At 39.5% G+C, this 23,781-nt stretch overlaps 1 protein-coding gene across 11 annotated transcripts in view; it reads left to right on the top strand.

Annotated features, from left to right (window-relative positions):
* Positions 1–23,781, top strand: part of DTNA (dystrobrevin, alpha) — a 322,724-nt gene that overhangs the window by 232,485 nt on the left and 66,458 nt on the right. For 4 of the 11 annotated variants that reach the window (XM_010849771.1, XM_010849774.1, XM_010849773.1 and 1 more), the window contains exons 8-11: positions 538–643; positions 2,967–3,133; positions 5,677–5,801; positions 11,689–11,772. In XM_010849771.1, the coding sequence (XP_010848073.1) occupies positions 538–643; positions 2,967–3,133; positions 5,677–5,801; positions 11,689–11,772 (482 nt within the window). Of the gene's footprint in view, positions 1–537; positions 644–2,966; positions 3,134–5,676; positions 5,802–11,688; positions 11,773–13,135; positions 13,438–13,505; positions 13,596–21,859; positions 21,938–22,490; positions 22,584–23,781 lie in introns of those variants that run through there. The other 7 variants (XM_010849766.1, XM_010849768.1, XM_010849767.1 and 4 more) reach the window with 4 other exon arrangements.

Below are 23,781 nucleotides of genomic sequence, written 5' to 3'. Positions count from 1 at the left end.
GAGCAAAAAGATTTTTTTTTTCCTTTAAACCCTTTTAACAGGGAGGGGAAAGCTCCCTCCAAACAGGATTTACTCCTAATCTTGTATAGCAGAACCATTCACATTAGCCACAAAATATTTAGTTTTTATGGAAGTTGAAGAGGTTAACTGTTCTACACGTTTAGAAGACTGACTGATTTGGAAACTGTAGAGCCTGCTATGATGTACTATTGGGTAAAATTTTATGATGAATGCCTACTCCCGAGTTTTGCTCATCATTTTCGTCCTGTCCCTCGTGTATGAAAAATGACCCTCTCGAAATTGTTTTCCTCCTTGTGATAATATTGACTCAACCTCAGTAGAGATAATCCAGTCCCGTGTAGGCTCAACTATGAAAAGCAATTAATGTTTTCAATTCAGAACTAGTTTCGAGCTCTCTTTTTTTGTGTACTAGGGGTTAATTGAATGTCTTGTTTCTTCCATCTCAAATGATATTTACATAGCAGGTAAGTTAAGATTATTCTCGGTTCTAAATTTTTGTGGGGTTTTTTGATGCAGAAAAAAGTCACCTTAAATGGTTTCTTGGACACGCTCATGTCAGATCCTCCCCCGCAGTGCCTGGTCTGGCTGCCCCTTCTGCATCGACTGGCGAATGTAGAAAACGGTGAGTAGTTACTACTGGGCTAAGGCAATTTGTTTAACCCTTCTTTTAACTTGAAGTGACATAATGCATTTACAATGTGTTAGTTTCATGTGTGCAGCAAAGTGATTCAGGTGTATATACATATATATTTGTATATTGTTTTCATAGTCTTTTCCTTTGTAGACTATTACAAAACATTGGGTTGGCTCCCTGTGCTGTATATAGGTCCATGTCGATTATCTGTTTTATATATAGGAGTGTATATATGTTAATCCCAAACTCCTAAGGCAATTATTGAAATTAGGCTATCAAGTCTATAGTTATTAAGCCACCATCGTTGTTTTAGGAGGTCTGTTTAGTAGTTCTGATTTTTAATAGAACTGACCTCTCTCCCTGATCAGCAAAGCCCTATCGGCACACTGCAAAGTTACGATGGTCCATTCTAAAAACTTATTAAATATCACCTCTCAGTTACAAGTAAGATGTGGCTTTAAAACTTCCTATAACTGAAGAAGAACCTCAATAAGGAATGTGACATTTTCTAGTATTTGTTTTAGGTGTGAACTTCCACTGTTGGCATACCTGGCATTGACTCTTTCTTCCTAAGCACTTGAGCATGAATAGGTGGAGGAGATGGGGAAAAAAACTGGATGGTAGCACCTTGCTAAGCTTTAGTCATATGCTCCAAATTGTAAGCTTCCAATGGCTGTAGTTATGCAAAAGAAATGAGTAATGTAACTTTTGTCATGTGCTTTTATTTTTATAAAAGCAAGTATTTCTATGATAAAAGTAATTACTATTGGCATATCCAAACTTGAATATGAAATACAGTTCAGAACAAGGTTTAAAGAAATTTAAACAGGGAACAATTCAATGCCTCCATCTGCTGTTTAGATATTCTCATTTATTGTTTAATTTAACTCTGGGAATTCTCCAGCCTTAAATAGAAAATAATTTATCCCCTATCTCTTACTAGAATCTTCTACACATTTCTTTAATATACATTGGGGTTAAAGTTAGCTTAACTTTAAATTCCCATTTAGAGCACTTGGTGTCTACACTTATTATCTCTCTTAGTTCAAGTTATAAATTTATTCTGTTTTGCTCATGGAGAAGATTTAAAGAAAGATCTCACTAGAGTCCCTGTAATCACTACCAATCATAGGTTTTTTTATGCGTCTTGTTCGTCTGCTAGAGCCAAGAGCAGTCAAAATCCAGATCATGTGGGGTGAATTCATATTACTGTTTGCAGTCTGAGAACTAGTCATTCTCCAATTATAAAGTTGTAATTTCATGCCTCCTCTCAGTATTTCCTGTTGCAGGAAATGAGTTCTTTAAACCATGTCCCAGAAGAGTTGTCCCTAAATTCAAGTCTTTCCCAAGAGCCAGAAAAGGAGGATATAATCCTGGTTCAGAAGACAGTGTTCAAAATTTGGTTATGTCTTTGTTTCTACAGTTTACTTTTCATCTTTATTTTATTTATTTATTTATTTATTGCATTATTTTCCCTGGCTGGTTAGCCAGAGAGTAACTTCGCCAAAGGCAAGAATTGTTCTTGTTGTTGTTAGTATCTTTAACTCGTAACATGCAATTACTTGGATCTGATCATTTGTTAGCTTCGAATCTCATACCTTGCCTGCTTTGTAACTCAAATTTCCTGCCAGAGAAAGTGTCTCTTGAACTATCTGAATTAGAACTGAATTCAGATAATTTGTCCATCTCTTTGGGCCCCTATCGATCTACCTCTCAGAAAATTTTTTTAAAATCTGTTTATTAAATGAAGACAATGTCACTCATTAAATAAGCCCATTAGCTAGTCTATTTTTTTAAAAAATAACTGAATATTCTCATCGTCCAGTTTTTCTACTCTCCTCCCATCTCTTCTTTATTCTTCCTCTTGTTTTCCATTTCTCTAATATTTGCTCTCTACCCACTACCCACTGGATGAACCCATCTGTGTTCATCCATTGTGCTTCTGAGTTTTCAGTGAGCTGTGCTGGTCTCCTGGAGACAGAGAGCATCTGGGGGGAAAGGCAAGCCAGTTTGGGTAATTTACATTCTTGTAGGGTAAGGGATGGGAGTAAGAAGAGTAAACAGCATTACAAAGATGTGCTGTTAAAAGAACCCCTCTCCTCCAGCCCACTTGATTTCTCCCACCCCCACACACATGCTGGAAAAGAGTCGTGAGAGTCTAGGCATAAAGGTAATACTTCTCTCAGACCAAGCTATCATCAGAAGTCTTGTTATTCAGCAGAAAAATGCAATTCTTGTTGGGCTGTATTTTTCATTCTTCTGACTCATTCTCTTGTTTCCTTGTCTTTTTCTTCGTTTGCTTGCCCGTCAGTCTTCCACCCGGTGGAGTGTTCATACTGCCACAGTGAGAGTATGTTGGGCTTTCGCTACCGATGCCAACAGTGTCACAATTACCAGCTCTGTCAAGACTGCTTCTGGAGGGGACATGCCGGTGGTTCCCATAGCAACCAGCACCAAATGAAAGAGTACACGTCCTGGGTAAGTTGGGTGTGTGAGTGTCGTCCAGAACACAAGGGAACAGCAAGAGAACCAGGGGGCACACTTAACTTCTACTCTCACACTCCTTCCTTCCCCTCCCACTGCTCCTCTTACGGGGGTTACCTGTTGAGTCTGAACCCAGAGTAGCTTCCTAAGACAACATATAAGAAGACTCCAATGATATTACTTCTTGGTATACAGATAATTCTGTATCGATTTAGGTGACAGCCTTCTGGAACATAATCTCCTTTTCACAGTAAGTGAAGGTTCTTTTCAATTTGGGGTGGGGTTGTGGGCATTGCCTAAAAAGTATTGTTAGTTCCTTTTTTCTTTCTGGAGTTCCTTAAGGGCGTGACTGGAATGTGAAGAAAGACATGAGAGCATGAGGGCTTAATGATGCTGTTTCATGTTATTTGTTTATTTATTTTTTGGAAGAAGGCAAAGATTGTGGTTATATTAGAAAATCATCTTTTCATGAATAGTGCACGTGACTAACTTGCTGGAGGTGATATGTGATACTAACATGCTGAAGGTAACGTGTCCTTGTGATGAACGTATTCTGATCCTTAGTATGACAATCTCCAGGTTCATCCATGTTGCTGCAAATGGCATTTTATTCTTTTTTTTTTTCATTTTATTCTTTTTTATGGCTGAGTACTAAGAATATGCATTTTAAATCAGAATGTTCTTTTGAGGAATCATTATTAGGAACTGATATTCAGTGCAAATATATTAATTGTTTAGCACATGTCGTAATCTGAGTTCAAATAAGAATTCTTCACTAAGGCATTGTATACTGAGGGTTTATTCCAGTTCAAATGCCACCTGTTACTATGGGCTACATCACCTGCTGAGAACTGATATGCTAGCGCAGATCATGAAATACAATTTAGTATAGACGGTAGGAGAAAATTTTCTTATTGACAGCACATTACCAGTTTTCAAATGTTGTTGTTTAGTCACTAAGTCGTGTCTAACTCTTTCGTGACCCCCTGGACTGTAGCCCGCCAGGCTCCTCTGTCCAGGCAAGAATACTGGATTGGGTTGCCATTTCCTTCTCCAGGGTATCTTCCCAGACCAGATATCGAACCCACATCTTCTGCACTGCAGGCGGATTCTTTACCACTGAGCCACCTGAGAAGCCCAGTGTGTTCTATCTCAAATCCTAGAGAGCTGGTGTTTGAAGACTAACCATTTTGTAATTGTTTGTGTGTGTGTGTGTGTGTGTAAATGCTGAAGTTAAATAAGGAGCCTTTTCCTTAGAGGTTGTGGACTCTGCAGTTATACGATGGGACAATGTCTTTGCAGAGTAAAATAGAACTCCTCACGAGGACAAAGGAGCGCCAGTGTTTATGGGGTGAAGAGCTGTTGTTACTGCTGTTCCAAGTGTTCTAAGAATTCTGTCTCCCAGCCAGAGTCAAAGAGGGATTTTGTGGACGGTGCTGCCATGACTTAGCTTTTAAATAATGAGGCTGAAAGTCACTTCCTTATATTGCCAGTTGTGCACTCTGTGTGTCAAAGAAAGTGACAAAATTATAAATCTCTTCTCACTGAAAGGAAAAATTGGCATGAAGATTTATTATATGTGGTAGATTATTTTTGATCATCTTGGCTGTGAAATATTAAACATTCCACTGGGCTAAATGAAAAAGAGAGAGTTCTCTGGAAAGAACATGAACTTTAAATTCTGAAGACTGAGGCTGAAGTTCTGCTCTTCCTTCTAATTGGATGTATCCAGCCGCACCTGAAAATCTTGCTTCTGGATTCCTGCAAAACCGCCCACTCCTCTCCTGCCTTCCACTCCCATCCCTCTCAAACCATTGTCTGTTCTTAAGGAGAAGCAATCCTTCTAGAATCAGGTCACCTCTGAGATTTAAGTTGTTCATTGTCTCCCTCTGCATCTGAGATAAAGACCACAGCCCTGGATGTGGTATATAGGACTTCAGTGGTCTGCCTCCTGCTTTCCCTCTCCAGAACTAGATCTCCTGGCCTTCCTCCTTCTGGATACCTTCCAGTCCCCTGAATTTTGTCAGAAGGACTCCTGCTGTTCATTAAATCCCAGCTCGGATGTTCTGACCCCAATGACTGCTTCCATATCTCACAGCATTTGCTGACACTGTGCAGCCAGCGTCAGGTACCCTGGTGGCTAATTCCAAGCATTCTGGTTCCAGCAATGAGCCAACTCCTTGACTTGGAGTAAATTCTCAAAGAAGAGTCCCTGAATGAATAAATGAATATATATCATGGAAGGGCTTACAGGTAGCACTAGTGGTAAAGATTACCCGCCTACCAGGGCAGAAGACTCGGGTTTGATCCCTGGGTTGGGAAGATCCCCTGGAGGAGGTCATGGCAACCTACTCCAGTATTCTTGCCTGGAGAATCCCAAAGACAGAGGAGCCTGGTGAGCTAGAGTCCATGGGGTTGCAAAGAGTCAGACACGACTAAAGCGGCTTAGCACATGGCATAGTATGAAAGCAAATCATCTAATAAAATGTTACGTAAGTGTTGATTGTTAACACTTGAACCTTTGTTCTTCCTTCCAGAAATCACCTGCCAAGAAGCTAACCAATGCGTTAAGCAAGTCTCTGAGCTGTGCTTCCAGCCGTGAGCCCTTGCACCCCATGTTCCCTGACCAGCCTGAGAAACCACTCAACTTGGCCCACATCGTGTGAGTATCTGCCCTCCACACTGAGAGACAGCTCTTCGTTGACACGTGTGCAGATCCATACAAAGACAATTTCCTATCAGTTGTCAGGGACTGAGTTTTAGATTTTATTTTCTTAAAGAAGAATGAAAATCAGGTGATTATATATATATATATATATATATTCTTTTTCTTTCCATGAAGAGGTATACAATACTTCTGCCCGGAAGTACAAGAATGCGGCGCCATATAATTCACCTCGAAGTGGGAAATATTCAAAAATTTTATAGTTATAAAATACAGATGTTAGTGGAGTTTACACAATTGGACATTAATAATCAATGGAATTACCATGATCAGCCAATAGTAAAGCATCCTGTACCTTAACATCATGTGTGCTTTGAGTCCCTAATCCAGAAGCCCACTGTCTCCTTTCTCTGCATCTTAAAGATGCCAGCAGAGATGGAAATTATTGCTGTTGTTATTGTTTTCTCCCAAGTTACATAACTTTAGAAGAATCATGGCCTGTGTAAGGGAGGGTTGAAGTGGAGGGATTGCTGGGGAAATTCAACAGACGATCCAAAAACGGACTTAAAAAAATTTCTCCAAAGTGTATGTGAGTTTGAGTAGCAGAGGGAACAGGGTCAGGGAATGGTGCTACCACCCACCTCTTCTATCTCCCAAAAGCCCCTCCCCCTGGGGCCCTCTCTCAGGCCTGGGTGGCTCAGAAAACAGGAGGTTCAGGCAGAAGAAAGTATTTCTTCCTTGGTGATGTCTTGGGCTCAGAAGAAGAAAGAAGTTCATTAGCTATTTTGGGGCTACAGTTAGGAATTGTGTAGTCACAGGGGCCTGAGGAAGCCTCTAGAACAGGCAGCTCCTCTCCTGAACTGAATTTTGTTTTGTGCAGTTCAGCACAACCTTTTGTACTGCAGGGCTCATGTTTGCCTGTTGACATCAAGAGGTGGGCTGATGAGACCTCTGAATGTTAGGAATCCACCAAGACAAGGTTATGCCTCAGGTGACTGAGAGCATGGCCCCTTAGAGGCATTGCGGTGGACCTCAGAGCCTTAGGAAGGCAGTGACTCTTTCCCTGATGGACCTAAACAGATCCTAACAAACATCTGTGCTGAGCATGTCTGAGAGATTTGTATAAATCCCATGGGCTTTGTTTGGTTTACTTCTGTGTGCACTCTGAGGATTCGTTGTCCCCAGCAATCCGCACAGTCTGGAAGCATCCAAAAACTAATGTAAACTGGTTCTGTAGAATGTGGTTGACTTATTTTTGGAAATTTTCCTCCTAAAAATAAGCCTTAAAGTAAACCAGGGGTAGAAAGAGCTGGGAAGTATCCCAAGGGACCAACCACTTGCAGAAAGTGATCTCATGCAAGCTGTTCTAAAGTCTTGACTTACTTCCCCATAGCCGGGGACAGTCACTTAGCTGTCCATGAATGAACAAAAACTGAGAGTAAGTTTGGGCTGTCTGGCTGAGCCACAGAGTCACTTGCTATCAGGCCTCCTTGGGGTTACCTTTCAAGAGAGCAGCATTCAATCCGAGCTGATGGCTGTGGGATAGATACTTAGAGGGTGGACAGGGTGGACAGCCTGGCTCCAAGAGCTTTGCAGCAGATGGAATGAGGATGAGGCCTCCCACCTAGAGACAGAATTAAGAAACGAGGCCACGTGTGTGAGTAAAGCCAGCCTCACGTCAGTCACATTGGGCTCTGTGCCCAGTCAGCGCTCAAGATTGGGAGTGTGTGTGGGTGTGTGTGGGTGTGAGTTAGTTGACCAATGAGTAAAAATGTTTTATTTATATTGGCAATATGATCTGATATGTTATTCACTGAACTGAGGGCATCAGCTACACAATTTGGATTCCATGGAGAGTTTCAGGATTCCCCTAAAATTCTACATGAAATGTGCCTTCTTCTGCTAAAAGTCCCATATATTTAACCAGATGATTAAAACAGTCCTTGAATCCAAACACTGATCTGTATTCATTGATGTTTCCATGGTGAATGTCAGTTTTAAAGGACAAATTGAGATGCCTTCTTATACAGTAGTTAGTGCATCAGTTTCATAAAAGACAAATTGTATGAAATATTTAATTGTTGAAATAACACACAAGAAATTCCAGATGTACAATATCCAATTGATATTAGAACAGATTTGTTCCTATTATTTTAGCTTTAGACATTTTTATAATTATTATTCCCCAGATGTTATTTCCCTGAATAGATATTCATGTTCTTTTTTATATGGATGGGGATATCTAAGACTTCTAATCTGAAAATATACTGTTCATTTAGCTATTCTAAATCATCATAGGCATGTAAAAGCCACTTAAGTGGTGATATTTTGGTGTTTTGGCATTTGTTCTTAGCTATTGTATTGCTTGTAAATGTTATCATGATTAACTGTCTCTATTCTATTCAATTCTTTTGCTGCCAAAAGAGATACTTGGTAAGTAGTTCAATAATCTTCAGTGCACTTATAAGGACTTATAAAATTATAAGTGGTTATGAGACACAAAACAAGTGAGAGACAAGAGGCTAGTTTAAAACTAATTCTGCCTTAAAGCTGAGCACTTTCATTTTATGAAAAGAATGCCATTTATATAAAATGTCCTTTGCAAACATCTTGTCCAGAAAGAAAACTTTGCACTAGGCCTCTGTGACTTTTTCTGGAGCTATTTCTTTTTCAAAAGACTAAACATATTTAAAATTCTTAACTGTGACCCATTTGTTAGATAAAGTAACTTGCCATGTGATTGTAGAGGAAATACATCCCTTTGAAAACTGCTATTTGGTGCCAAGGTTAGCCCAAGTCCCAGGTTCAACATTTTCATGATGAACCTTACACATAAGGCCATTTGCTTGTTGTTGTTCAGTTACTAAGTCATGTCTGACTCTGCGACCCCATGGGCTGCAGCACACCAGGCTCCTCCGTCCTCCACTATCTCCCAGAGTTTACTCAAATTCTTGTCCATTGAGTCAGTGATGCTATCTAAGCATCTCATCCTCTGTTGTCCCATTCTCCTCCTGCCCTTAGTCTTTCCCAGCATCAGGGTCTTTTCAAATGAGTCAGCTCTTCCCAGCAGGTGGCCTGAGTATTGGAGTTTCAGCTTCAGTGTCTGTCCTTCCACTGAATATTCAGGGTTGATTTCATTTAGAACTGACTGTCTGAGGGAAGTGTCGTAAAGCCAGGCCCAGGAAACTTTACCCGGGGTAACAGCCGAGGCGCTTTACGGCGACGGCGGCTGAGTGTGAGCCTTGGCGGCGGCGGAGGCAGCCGCTGCGGCGAGGGAGGCGAAAATTAAAAAAAAAAAAAAAAAAAATAGAACTGACTGTCTGATCCCCTTGCAGTCCAAGAGACTCCCAAGAGTCTTCTCCAGCACCACAATTCGAAAGTATCAATTCTTCAACTCTAGGCCCTCTTTATGGTCCGACTCTCACATCCAGAAATGACTATTGGAAAAACCATAGCTTTGACTATATAGACCTCTGTTAGCAAAGTGATGTTTCTGCTTTTTAATTTGCTCTCTAGGTTTGTCATACACAGTGTATTAAAGAGCAAATACCAAGGAACTGCCAATTCAGCTTTGTGGTGACCAGGTTCAATAGAGTAAATGTACCTGGCTACTCAGAAAGCATTCCAGATCCTCTTGTTTTCTCATTTCCTAGAGAGAGAGCAAGATGGAGACATTTATAAAGAGGCAAAAGAAAACCAGAAATGTCAAGCTGATTTTTTTTCCATTTTTTTCAAAGTTAAAATGAAAATATTTCATTCTGCTTAGTGTTTTAAAATCTGATATAACCTAACCTTTCAAAATTCACAGAGCACGTTTGTTTGAAATTAACACCCTTCTTATAAAGTGAAAGTGTACTGCTCAAAGCAGAATTAGCTTTAAACTAGTCTCAGGTATTAGGCATATCCTAGATAAGTAGTATAAAACAATGTTTTCAGAATTTTGGCTAATATGTCTGAGTAGATTCAATAATAATCCTGCTATTTTGACCTCACCAAACATAGAATGTGTCTTTAAAAAAATTCAAGAACACAGTTTAGCACCAGGTACTGGGAACCTAAAGTTTCAATGAATTTTTGCATTTTGTGCTGACATTTTAAAACCTGCCATGTGTCATGTCCATTCTCATAAATACATTGGGACAAACATGTCTACTTTTTTCCTAGAAATCTCTTCGTTTTAGAATCCAAACTAATTCCTGTTTCCTAAGATAAAAATTAAACCTTCACAAATTTGACTCTTGATCGAGTCAACACAAATCGATTCTATAGGCTACTGTATTCATGTTTCATCTTTTAAAAAATTCTGTACTGTCAAACTCACATGTAGCATTATAGTGAAACCAAAATTTCCTTACTCAGAACACCACCCTGCCCTGTCACCCAGCTTCTGACCTCTGAATCCCTTCTCATTGTACCATGGAACACCTAAATCTAAAATGAGACTAAAAACTGCTTGGAGATGAGGCAGCGATCTTAGCTCTATCATTTTACCTGAACTAAGACCTCACTGATAGGGAAGGAATAACAAGGTGAGGTGCAAATTAAGATGGGATGACAGATGTGATGCAGTTGATGTTTAGGCTTGTGGGCAATTCTGAGGAATATTAAACCCTATTTTCTTCCTCTAATAATATAGAAAAAAAGTGTCTATGGGCTGCCTTGCACTGTATGTCCAGATAACAGAAAGTCAGTAAATCCCTATGGTGCTTAGTTGCATCTTCCCTTAGAACAAAGGTCAAAGAAGGCTCAATAGGATTTTGCAGCTGGGACCTTACAGACAGGGAGTATCAGGAGAGGGCCATCTTCATGTGGAACACAGGATGAAGTGTCTGTACAATCCTCCTCTTTCCAAGAGATTTGGAGTCTGATTATCCTCAAATTTTCTGGGCTTCTCTTTTTAGAAGGCAGTGCGTGCATGCTCAGTCACTACTCAGTCATGTGCGACTCTTTGAGACCCTGTGGACTGCAGCCCACCAGGCTGCTCTGTCCATGGGATTTTCCAGGCAAAAAAACTGGAGTGGGTTGCCATTTCTTTCCAAGGGATCTCTGACCCAGGGATTGGACCTGCATCTCCTGCTTTGGTGAAAGCTTCCCTGGTGGCTCAGATGGTAAAGAATCTGCCTGCAATGTAGGAGAACTGGATTTGATCCCTGGGTTGGGAAGATTCCCCTGGAGAAGGGAATGGCAACCCATTCCAGTTTTCTGACCTGGAGAATCCCATGGACAGAGGAGCCTGGCAGGGCTACAGTCCATGGGGTCACAAAGAGTCAGACATAACTGAGCAACTAAGCACACTCCTGAGTTAGCAGGCACATTCTTTATCACTGAACCACCTGGGAAACCCATTTAGAAGGCAGTTGGCTGCCTCAAAATCCTCACTCCATCCAAGAATATGACTCTACAACAAGGCTCAAAACTCAAGAATAAACATTCCTGTGGCATCCAGAGATCTTCCCCGCTCAATGTTTAACAGACATTCTGTCTTCTCAAGGAAATTTAAGTTCCCAAAACACTTCAAGAATTGAATTGGAAAATGTAAAAATTCATGTTGATCCTGGGTAAGATAGGAACTGGGCTTCCCAGGTGGCTCAAGTAGTAAAGAACCTGCCTGCCAAGCCAGGAGACATGAGAGACGAAGGTTCAATCCCTGGATCAGGAAGATCCCCTGGAGGAGAGCGTGGCAACCCACTCCAGTGTTCTTGCTGGAAAATCCTGTAGACAGTCCATGGAGTCGCAAAGAGCCAGACATGACTGAAGTGACTTAGCATGCATACACACAAGATAAGAACTCTGATTTCCCAGCTTCTTTCCTTGAGGGATTGGATAGTTTTAACTTGTGACTTTTACTTGTTTTAACTTTCCATCCACATTGTGCTTTTTTTAGGCCACCCAGACCTGTAACCAGCATGAATGACACCCTGTTCTCCCACTCTGTCCCCTCCTCAGGAAGTCCTTTTATTACCAGGAGGTAAGTTCCAGTCCTATTATAAAACAGACTGTCTCTTTGATAATGAAGCTTGATTCTGTGGCGAGAAAAATATTCTCATGTAAGCCAAGAGCAGAAGATTATTATTAGCAACTCGTTTGTAAATATCTGTCACAAGGCATCAATTTCATTCATTTGGATGCTTTTGTAGAGGGCAGGGATGGCTTTGGGGATGAAAGTCACCCCTGGAAACTTCACTTACAATCCATCCATAGTAAGAATGCACGGTATGTTTAAGTTTTACTTCTAACACACATGCATTATATCTCATTGAAAAAGTCACTTTTATAGCACCTGGAATGGCCCCATTTAACCTGAGGAATTGGCATCTCAAGATGCAATAAGGAATTATGATGGACATTCTGAAGCATCTCATAACATAAAATTCCAGGTATATAAGAATCTTCTTAGTAAATTCTAGAGTTCCTGAGGCTGGAGGCTCAAATCCAAATTTGGACATACAGTTTCTACATAAGTAATTCATGGATAAGAATAAGAACTTTTAAAAAAGAGAGAGAGAGAGTGGATACAGGTCTCATTTTTGCACAAAGGCCCATTGCCATGTAAGCAAACAGGTGAAGCAGATACTTCTCCTGAAACCAGCACAGTGACTAGGCAGAGGTCAAGACGCACTTCAAGTCATTTGATCAAATATCACAAATAAAGCACCAGGGAATTATTTTAGAAATACAGGGAGAAGGCTCACAGGAAAGCAGGAACAAAGGTGAGGAAAATTGGGATGGACAAATGAATGAAAGATTTAAAATGCCTTTGAGTAGGAAAAAATAAATAAAATAGCCTCATGTGTTTCAAAAACAGTCATAATCAATGCTTTCCTCGAAGAGTTGCTAAGGCATCAGTTTCCCTGTAATATCCTGGGATGTTCTAGTGAAGATGTGCAGATAGTGAGACTTAGAACACTGCTGATTTTTCCCTTGAGTCCCTGGATTTGCCCGTCATCAGGAACCTGAGATGAAGACATTCCCCATAATTGTAATTAGTGGAATAAACAGAATGCGGTCATTCATGATGTTTCCTTCCTATAAATCCAGCAAGTCTGTAACAAATAGAAATGGGGAGGCAATTGAACGACAGAACATCCACAGTGAAATCCTATGGTTGAAGCCCTCAGTATGTTCCTTTAGCATTCCTTTTCAGAACCACCAGCAAATTCAACCATCCTTTCTAAAAAAAAACAAAATTACAAACTGTAAAATCTGTTAGAAACACAGGCCTGTGCCTCTATGTCAGGAAAGAGATTCTTGTATTAGGAAGCTCTGCATTCTGTGAATGTCCAGCAGAGATAGACCCCATCCTTACTGAAGGTCATTTTATATCATTTCAGCTCGGACGGTGCTTATGGTGGATACGTCTAGATGGATAACATGGCTTCTTCTACTCTAAACTATTCCTATAATACTTTGAGCTGTTCTGCTTCCTCCAGGGTGCATGGTATCCCTTGCACCCAAATGATCCCAAAATAGGATCATTTCCCTTTTTTCCCATTTTCAGTCCTTCTAGAATGTTCCCTCTGAACCACAAGCACGTTGTTCACAATTTGCAGTTCTTGCTCTCCTCACAGAGGTTGGCCTCTGGTTTCTGTTTTAAGGGTGCTGTTCAATAAAGCTGTGTACACTGAACATCTTTCCTCTCTGAGTGGGCCTTGCTCTGTCCATGGGAGGTTTTAACGAGGTCTCGTTGTTTGCATCCCTCAGGTTACCTGAGGGGATAAGTGCATCCAGCCCTGTGGCTGAGGAGCATTCACTCATAAAGCTGTATGTAAATCAGCTTGACCACGGCACACGGTCAGTATCCCAGCCCTGAATCACTAATCGTAGAAGTAGTTCCATAGCTAGACTGCTGGTCCTACGTCATCACTAAAATCCCCTTGTAGTTTGGGGATTTGATGGAAAAACAGGTCTTCTGGGGGTTCATGAAATTCCATTGAGAATTTCCAACTTGAGCTGCACTACTTGGCTCTCTTCTCTCTTTTCCACTTCTCCACTTCTTTTACTGATTTTATGTCTTCATACCGGTATGTATGAGATGTGTATGTGTGAAGAGTACCACATTGGATCTCCTTCTTTGGATGATTCTCTGCTTTGGTACAGTTTGTAAAACCCCAGATGGTGATTCCTTAGACTCTTGTATTAAAGAGGCTTGTGGAATGCTTCCAGCCCTAACTGGATGAGACCAAGACAACATCACATGGCTAGACCATATTGTAGTAAAAGACTTCAGGATATATATCCTTCTGTCCCACTGGGCTTGGACCAATTTTCCCCCAGGTAAGCAGTCTGATTCCTACTGAAGCAGCAATTTAAAAAAAAAGAAAACAATTTCAGACTGTGAGTGCTTAATTTTTATTATTTGATAATGCTGGTGGTGATCGACTGTTGATTTCTTAGCCGTGACCATACACTAAGGTTCATGGAAACCATCATGCCAACTGTGGACATCAGTTAAAGGCACTGATCTCCCAACAACTGGAACTGAACCAAAGAAATACGACCTAGAGCTCAGCCCTCACTCCTACCCCATTGTAACTGCCCCTTTGAAAATCTGATAAAACCTAAACAAGCCGAGAGTGGTGCTGGTCAGTGTTAAGGCCACATTAAAACAGTAAAGAAGTTTGCCATGAGATGTTTTATTTAGTCTGAGTTTTTGGTCTTTGGTATAATGACAGATCGTACAAAGATAAAGCAGAATGAGGATGAACTGAAATCACTACTCCAGAATCCTTGCCACAAACTCTTGGCATTCCTCACCTAGAATCCTTTACAAGTGTACACTTTGATCTTCAAAAGGTGCGAGGGTCTATCTTTGAAGTCTTTTGACATCCTAGTAACCTAACTCACACATATTTATGAGGGTGTAACTCTGGCTACTACCACCATCTGCCCCATCCCCTCTTCTGATATCTATTTCTATCTACATACTTGATTAACTTTTCCCTTAAAAGAAAAGAGGGAATTCTCAAAGATACTCTCCCTTAACCCTTTGAAGTCTGTATGTGTGTGTGTATAAGAACTCAGTGATGTTTAGCTGTTAGATACAGTGTGGATCAAATAATGCAATTCATGAACTAATTCACTTCATTCATTTTCTTGGTCATAACTATATCCCTAAACCTAGATTATTTTTTTATAAGTGCATTAATTTATAAGAAAGGGAAGCATATTATCACCACTAGGTAAAAAGATCCAATATATGATGTATGATATATGATAGGGCAGCCACATTAAACTTATGAAAGATAGCTTGCCATTATGGCAAATATTATTGCAAGAGCTGACCACAGATTTGGGCCCAAAAGGCCCTTTTTCCCACCTCACTGCCCACAGCCTTGTGCCTCTCTGAGTATCTGCTCTGTCTCTTTCGGCATCATGCCCCCTTTGTAAAATCTTAATTATCTGCCCAAATCCTTCCCTCATTTATGGAGAGAGCTAACCAGTCCTTTCTTGTGTAAAATGTTTCACTAATTATGGCAATTATGGCCATTTCTTCATACAATAAGGGCATTCTAAAAGTTTGAATGGTTAGATTCTTTTACTTTCAATTTTAGAAACATCTCTTCAATATTTTTGCACATGCAACCTCTAAACTCTTAACTGCTCACAAAAAGAATCAGTTTGGCTATTATGTATACCATCTAGCCAGATCTGATCACTGTCCCAAATGTTAGAGCCTGGCTTATGATTCATAGTGTTGAACACAATCTAACATACTCTTTTCTGGTTTATCATCATGTTATTTGGTTAATTACTAATACTGTCTCAGGTCCAGGGGTACATATGGGGAAGATAGGCTTCCTACCCACGCATTTCCCAAATCCTGATTCTTTTCAATGAAATAGCATTTGCAAGTTATTTTTGTTGGTTGACTGGTTGGTCAGTTGGTTGATTTGCTTGGATTTTCAACCACAGAAAGGCTAGTTCTCTGTGTCCCGTTTCATTTTTTCAAATGAAACTTTGCCTTCCCAAAGAGTCTTGACCTAACAATCCAGATTTTTAATCTGATGTATAATATTCAAACTAAACTTGAAGCATTTGTGCTTTGGTAATCAAAAGCGAATAGAAACAAAACTGAGGTACTGAATTCAGCCTTTGCTTCTGAAAATCAGTTTTCTTCATAGTTAATATTTTCTGAGATTAAAGCCTTTTCCTTTTCAGTCAGGAAAGTAGATAAATTTATAAATCAGCATCATAAAAACAGATATACACTTAGAAATCAACCACCTGAAGATTTCTTCTTTCTTTTTATTCTTTAGGGTCATGTTGTATGAAATTTGAAATAAACACTCTCTGCAAATATTTATCCCATGTAGCTTTCTTTATTCCCAGAGTTCCACTGAGATGCTAGATTTTTTTCAAACTTGAATTAAACTGGTCTTTGAACTCAACTCTGTTCCCTATACTAAAATGTTAGTGTATAATTAAATATGCAGTCACCTCTTCTTCACTCTTACTAGAGTTGCTTAGTTGCTGTCTGTGTGTGCCCCATACCCAACAAAAGTTTTAGGCTTCTCTTGGCAAAAATACAATTGATAACAGCTTGATATTATCTGGGGAACACAGTAAATGTAGTGAATCACATATGACCTAGAATTCTTATTATTTCTTCCATGGTACCTGCTTAAAATGGTCTGACTTTCATGCCAGCCTAAATTGATGACAACTCATTTTCCCACTGAGACGCTGAGCTATTTTTATGCATGTTTGCTGATTTGCATGTGGAAGATATTTTACATTTCACATCAAAGATATTGAAGGCTAGAAACGAAAGGAAACAAGAGTTGTAAACAAATTATCTCTTGAAAAACCTGACTTGTGGACTCTTTTTTATTGTATTTAAATTAGTTTGATGACCTTGGCATAGTCTGTGTTAATTACAGTGATAAGCAAAATATTATTCCCAACTGACAGATAAGGAGGAAGCCACGTTTACAAGTCATTCTTCATAACCCCAAACACTAAAAAAATTATCAATTATTTAAGAATCAATAAAAAAGGAAATATCTGTTCTTAACTTACCATGGTTCAAATATCATTTTCCATTTAACCATTGTAATGATAATTATACATAATTTGTTTACATTATATTATTGCTCTAGGCAAGACTTTTATTTAAATCTTGTTACTTTCATGTTAAATAAAAGAGAAATATTTGGCTACAGCTACTGTAATAGCACAGCATAAGCAGAAGTGGTTTTTAAAACTATATGGCAGGTCTAAGCAAAAACCCAAGGAGCATTTGTTTGTGGTTTTGTTACCTAGCTTATGTGCATGCATGCTAAGTCACTTCAGTCGTGTCTGACTCTATGCAAACCCTATAGACCATAGCCCCCCAGGCTCCTCTGTCCTTGGGATTCTCCAGGCAAGAATCCTGGAGCGGGTTGCCATGCTCTCCTCTGGGGGATCTTCCCAACCCAGGGAGCGAACCAAGGTCTCTTAAGACTCCTGCATTGACAGGCAAGTTCTTTACCCCTAATGCCACTAGAATACCCAAAATGTTTGCATTTAAGAAAAAATCCTGACATCAGTTGTCATCCTCTGAAACTAAAGGGTGGATTTAAATAAATAAATATAAAATATTTTGAAATCGTCTATCCTTCCAGAACCCATTGTGTCAGAGTGTGTGTGTGTGTAAAAATTTTTGGAAGAAGACAATTTATCTTTTTATATGTTCTTTCCCTATATTCCCTATAGAGTATAAAAAGGAATTGGTGAAAAAATAAGAGAATTTTTTAGAAAAGAATAATCTAAAGGATTATTTCCAGCCTCTTTTCTTTCAGCAGAACACATGAAATTCAAATTTCACCTGGTCATACCTCCTGGCTATGATTGTCCCCACACCTAGTAATGAAAAAATGTGTGCAGAAGGAAGTCTTTGTACAGTGGCAGGGCCTGGTGAAAAGAAAATAAGGATAATAAGAGAAAGAGGCATGTGTACACACAATCTTAGGATGGTAGCTTTGCTTCTCCTTGGGATTCAGATTAGATACATCACCCACAGTTGAAAGGAGCCCCGGGTAGTTTCCAGTTTCAGAGCTAAAAAGGAGGAAGGCATTTAAATTTAAAGACGAGCCATGCAGAAGATGGAGAAGCTCCAAGAGCTAGCAGTACAGAAGAGCCATTGGAATGTTTGACATCCCAGAAGCAGTCACTTCTTAAAAAAAAAAACATTTTTTTATTGGAGGATAACTGCTTTACAATGTTATGTTGGTTTCTGCTGTATAGCAATGTGAGATCAGCCATAAGTATACAGACAATAGCCAGAGAATGGAAGCAACCTAGATGTCCATCAGCAGATGAATGAATAAAGAAGTTGTGGTATATATATACAATGGAAGACTCGTTGGAAAAGACCCTGATGTTGGGAAAGATTGAGGGCAGGAGGAGAAGGGAGCAACAGAGGATGAGATGGTTGGATGGTATCACCAACTCAATGGACATGAGTTTGAGCAAGCTATGGGAGATGGTGAAGGACAGGAAAGCCTGGCATGCTGCAGTCCATGGGGTCACAAAGAGTTGGACACAACTGAGAGCCTGAACAACAAATATACAATGGAATATTACTCATCCATAAAAAGGAACAAATTGAGTCAGTCGAAATGAAGTGGATGAACCTAGAGTCTGTGAAGTAAGAGTGAAGTTAAGTCAGAAAGAGAAAAGCAAATATCATATATTAACACATATATATGGAATCACTTCTTGATAAGGCTCTAGGTTCCAGTGTTATCAGATCCCAGAGGCCACAGTGAATTGGAAGTATCACCAATCTTCTCCAAGCAAACTGCCAGAGCTACAAAATGAAAGTTTAAACATCAAAATTACTCTATGAAATATCGTGAGGGTACATTGCTTTAAAGAGATCATCAAAAACTACTTGATGTCACTACCTTGACAACAATTCAGGAGAAAATTTGTGTCACTTTGCCTCCTTTCTTCAAGCTCCTTGTGAGCTGCAGAAGCTATTCTGGTAAAGATACTTCAGATGAAAATTCTTTATAGACCCAAGTTTTAAGTGAAACCTGCCTCTTTGTCTGCTTTCTCAGTTCTTGATCCATTTCATCTGAGTGCCTTTTTTCCCCTGTTTGCATCATTCACTTGGCTTCCTCTATATTATTTTTTAAATTTATTTTATTTTCTCTTTTGGTCATGCCACACGGCATGTGGGAATCTTAGTTCCCTGACCAGACATCAAACTCACACCCCCTGCACTGGTAGCAGAGTCTTAACCACTGGACCACCAGGGGAGTCCCTTGGCTTCCTCTATCCATGGTCATAGTTTTGGCCTCCCAGAAATAAGTGATGAGGAGAAGAATTCAAGGTACTAGGTAGTATAGAAACCATGTGGACAGTGAGAACCAAAAGTCAGAAATGCTCTTGGCACTAGATGCTAAGAACTGTAGCAAAATAAGATGAACAGTTTATTTCCACAAACTCATAAATGTAGAGAATGTCATCCCTATATATACCAAGAACTACTTTCCCTAGGGATTCAAGTGGGAAAGGAAAGGAACATGAAACGAATTCAGTGATGCCTTTGAACCAGCACTGGCAAGGGCCAAGGCAAAGAAAATGGCGACAAAAAGACAAGAGATGTGTATGTACATCTGCCAGTCCCTTTGAGGAAGGAAGGGCTGGGAAAGAGCAAGGCGGGCAGGCAACTGGAGGCGAGGAAGGAGAGAAGGGCCCAAAGCATTGGAGAGACAGAAAGAGTGAGCCATCAAAGGAGAATCTGGGCAACTGCTTGCTTTCTGCTGCCAACCCTGCACCATCGTGATGTCAACAGGTCTCCTCCAGTGCCCAGGCTTGCCAGTGAGTAAGTGGTAGGACACACCCAGCTTTGTTAACACATCACCTTTCTCCCCTAAGGCATCACCAGAGTAATTTGTAACAAACACATCCTCCTGGTTGATCCTCCCATGTTTCTTTTTCTTTCCTTCTTGCACACTCATCATCAGAGGTTGTGACTGTGTAATTATTAGGCCTTTGATTTAAGGAAATAGCACAATTTCTGGGACTGAAGGTTCAAAGTAGCACATGTAACAAAGCAGAGAAATAGTTTCAGTTGGAGGGAAGAATTTTGACTATTTCATAGTGTTTTGAGTGGTTTTACAGGGATCTGTCCATGGGGTTTTCCAAGTAAGAGTACTGGAGTGGGGTGCTTTCTCCAAATAGGTAGATCTATTTTGTGTTATTTTAAAAAAAAATGTTGAGGGAGATGACTGGGCAGTGGTAGGATTGTAGTTACTGGATAATGAGCGTAGAGGGCTTTGCTGTCTTGGCGGGATGGTGGGAAAACAACTCGAATGGCTTAAAGTGGTTGGCCCTGACAGCATGTTTCATAGTCTCAGAAGCTGAAAATCAATATGCTGTTACAAAAGCTTAGCTTCATCAGAAAAGTTAATTCTCCTAGAGCATTAATTTCATTTTTAAAGTCAGTTTTGTTTGTGTGCAGTTGTACTTTTTGAGTAATAGGTACAGTCCTGAAAAGCTGAATGAAGTCATATTTAACAAACCCATGACTACCTACTCTATAGTAGATACTTTTTATACATAAAATTTGTTTTTAAATTTACCATAAGCCATACTATTTAAGGCATCTTTGTAGTATATATTATTGTAAATTACAAGAATTTCAGTTATAATATGCATAATTTTAATGTGATATTCATTTATAAATTGCTATATTTTGTGCTCTGTAGTCTGAAAAAGTGGTACTTTGTAGTAAAACCTTAAAACTTTTAGTTAAAGTTTTTGAGATTTTTAGTTGCTTTATTTAGCCATTCTTACATTTATGGGTTTCCCTGGTATCTCAGATAATAAAGAATCTACCTGCAATGCAGGAGATCAAACCTGGGTTTGATCCCTGGGTTGGGAAGATCCCCTGGAGAAGGGAATGGCTACCCACTCCAGTATTCTTGCCTGGAAAATTCCTTGGACAGAGGAGCCTGGTGGGCTACAGTCCATGGGGTCGCAAAGAATCAGACACGATTGAGTAGCTAACACTTTCACTTTGACAGTTTCATATTACATTAAGAAACTTTGGAAAAGTTGGGGAAGTTTGTGGTGAAAAATCCAATAATTTCTATCCAAGTAATTAAACACTTGGTATTCAAACAGTCACACAGTTAATTTTTTTATTCTCCATGAAGGGAGAACGGGATAGTTTTAAGTACATCAGTGTTGCAGGGCAAATTCTTAGCCTACAAAAAACAAACTCTCTTTAAGCATATTACAAGCACAATTATAATACTAAGAATCAATATATTTCTCAATGAAGCATGCATATTCATTATAGTAAATCTTGGGTGACTTTGGCTTGGCCACACGTTATTAGTTATTATTTATATTTCTATGTATTCTTTAATAAAACTACATTAAGCTGTCATAAAATTACCAATTAAATGAATGTTCTTCCTAGTAAATATAAAATAATAAGAATTTGCTCTTGGTGGGCCTCTCTTCACCAGTTATAGACACAAAGTGTATGAATATATACATTTATAAGGCTCAAAGGTTTATTTCTCTGGAAGTTTTCCTTGCAGCTTCACAGCCAAGGTCAGGTGATTTGTGCCTGAAGTAGGAAAACACTTTTAATATGACACCAATCTCTAACTAGGTAATTTTCAATTCTCTGTTCAATACAGACAATCAGAGAATAGAGAGCAGGCTGCAGAAGTCAGCTTCTTGTGTGGGGTCTGAAGGCTGGCTGGACTTAGTGAACTACTCCACTGAACACAAGATAGTCTGTGAGGAATGCTGAATGAATGAATTGTCATTGTGTCTAGGCATATGCAATCTATTTGTTAGGCAAATAGCAGAGGTCAAATCTGGGATCATAGTGGGGCTTGTGTAATTGTAATTACAGTTCTCAGGCCAGGTTGCTACTTCTAGCCCAACTCTGAGGAAATCTAAAAACATCTTGAACTTTTCAAAGTAATCAAAGAGCTGTCCAAGTGGAGCTTGGATGTAGTCTTGGGAGTTTCTGTTGCCAGTTTCTGTTCTCGAATGCATTGCCATGTTTACGCTCTTCTTGGCTTTCCCATCTTATTAACCAGCTCTCCTCCCAAGGACAGTGAAGTCGAGCAGAGCAAACTGCTGGCTAGGGCTGCTCCAGCTTTGCTGAAGGGCAAAGGGTAAGTTAAAGCCAGAGTGTGCTGGAACCCTGAATTAACTGAACTAAAAATGCAGATTTCTTGTGTCAAAGATGCTTTGTGTTTGAAAGACCATCTTTGATTTAGCCAAAGCAGCTTCATCATAACCCCATTAACAGCACCAAGTAGTTATTTTGAGTAGACACATCTGTGTTGTTACTTACTTTCCCTGATTTCCCTGTTAAAATGACTAAGCTTCAGATTTGATCTTCCAAAATATAATCTTTGCTTACAACCTATTTCAGTGTATTTACTGTACAGATGAATTACTTGGACTTAGTGGTTTGAAGAGTGCAGATCTGCATTCTTAAAAGTGACGACCTAAGTGGAAGTCTTTTTTTAAGTGAGTGAAATGGCACTGTGAATTTCATTGCTTGGATTTTGCTTGTGTTTTTTCATAGAACATCGCTTAGTTTTCCTTTACCTGCTTGGTCTTCTAAATGCCCTTACTACCACAGACTCACTCCTGCCTGCCCCACTTATTTCTGTCTACCTCTCCTAACAACATCCTTTCTTTCCTCCTGCCCTGTTTCAGGATAAAGTACAGCCTGAATGTGGCAGACAGGCTAGCTGATGAACATGTTCTCATCGGGTTGTATGTCAACATGCTCCGGAACAACCCATCATGGTTAGTGCAGGTTTGGCTGCTTGACTGTCCTGAGAGAGGGGAACAGTCTGATCTCTTGACAAGCAGTCTCAGCAAGGGGCAAAGTCACTGGATGGCAGAGGTGTCACTCAAGTATTTTTTTAACCAATTCAATTAAAATATCTTGTGATATTACTTTGGACACTGCCCATTAATGTACCATAGAATTCACATTTTTGCTAATATCTTAGCTAAAGCACAAGTTGTGTAAATGGATGCTGTTCTAAATATTAACATCTAGAGAAATCCAGGACTCTGGGTCCCTCTGGTCAATTCTGTGTTATACGTGCCATATCAAATTACTGCACGATGGTGATGCAAGAATTTGTCTTATTCCGAGGACTTGTGTGTTTCTGCCAATTTGGAGAACAATGCTCCATTCTCTTAAGATGTGGAAAAGAAATAGGATAAGATCATACCATGGAAATCATTTCCTGAACAATGATAACATTGGGAGATATTGTCTTTCAACTCTTCTCTTACAAATGTTTCAGTGTACTCATCCTGATAGATGCAAAGCTTACTTTCAAATGTGTTAAATGTGTGAATTCAGATAAAGTATTAGAATAACGGCATTCCTAGAGTTTTCCCTTTCTATTTTAGGGAATGTGTGACATAGGAGATTCCTGCCATTGGTGCAAGTTAGTTAATAATGTACATTTTCAGTTTGAATGGAAATAAATGGACACACTGTAATAATTATCCTATGTTTCATCCTAGTTTAGACAACTGTTTTACAAACATGTTTTGCAAACCAGTTCCTTATAAGTATTTGATTTTATTTAATAACTCTAATATAATTTCTCTGAACTAAGAGCCTATGGATTTGTTTGTAGTCATAACTGTTTAGGGGTTAAATTTCCTCTAAAATTGATTCCCTTTCTTCTACTGTGTCACAGAAAACATCCTTGAAACATTTGGCATCACTCTCACCACTTGGTATTGTTAACCACTTCTTTGTTTCTAGAACTTTCCTCTCTTGACTGCTTCTGATGCCTTAGAAATATTTTTTGAAAGATTACCACATGAGTTTAAGTTAAGTTAAGTTGAACATTTATTTGTTTTAATAGTTATATATTTATCTTCAGATCAGATCAGATCAGTCGCTCAGTCGTGTCCGACTCTTTGCAACCCCATAAATCGCAGCACGCCAGGCCTCCCTGTCCATCATCAACTCCTG

Source organism: Bison bison, unplaced genomic scaffold (genome assembly GCF_000754665.1).
Source record: "Bison bison bison isolate TAMUID 2011002044 unplaced genomic scaffold, Bison_UMD1.0 scf7180017864286, whole genome shotgun sequence".
NCBI lineage: Eukaryota > Metazoa > Chordata > Mammalia > Artiodactyla > Bovidae > Bison > Bison bison.
The sequence above is the reverse complement of the archived record's forward strand: the minus strand, read 5'-3'. Positions and strand labels throughout refer to the sequence as shown.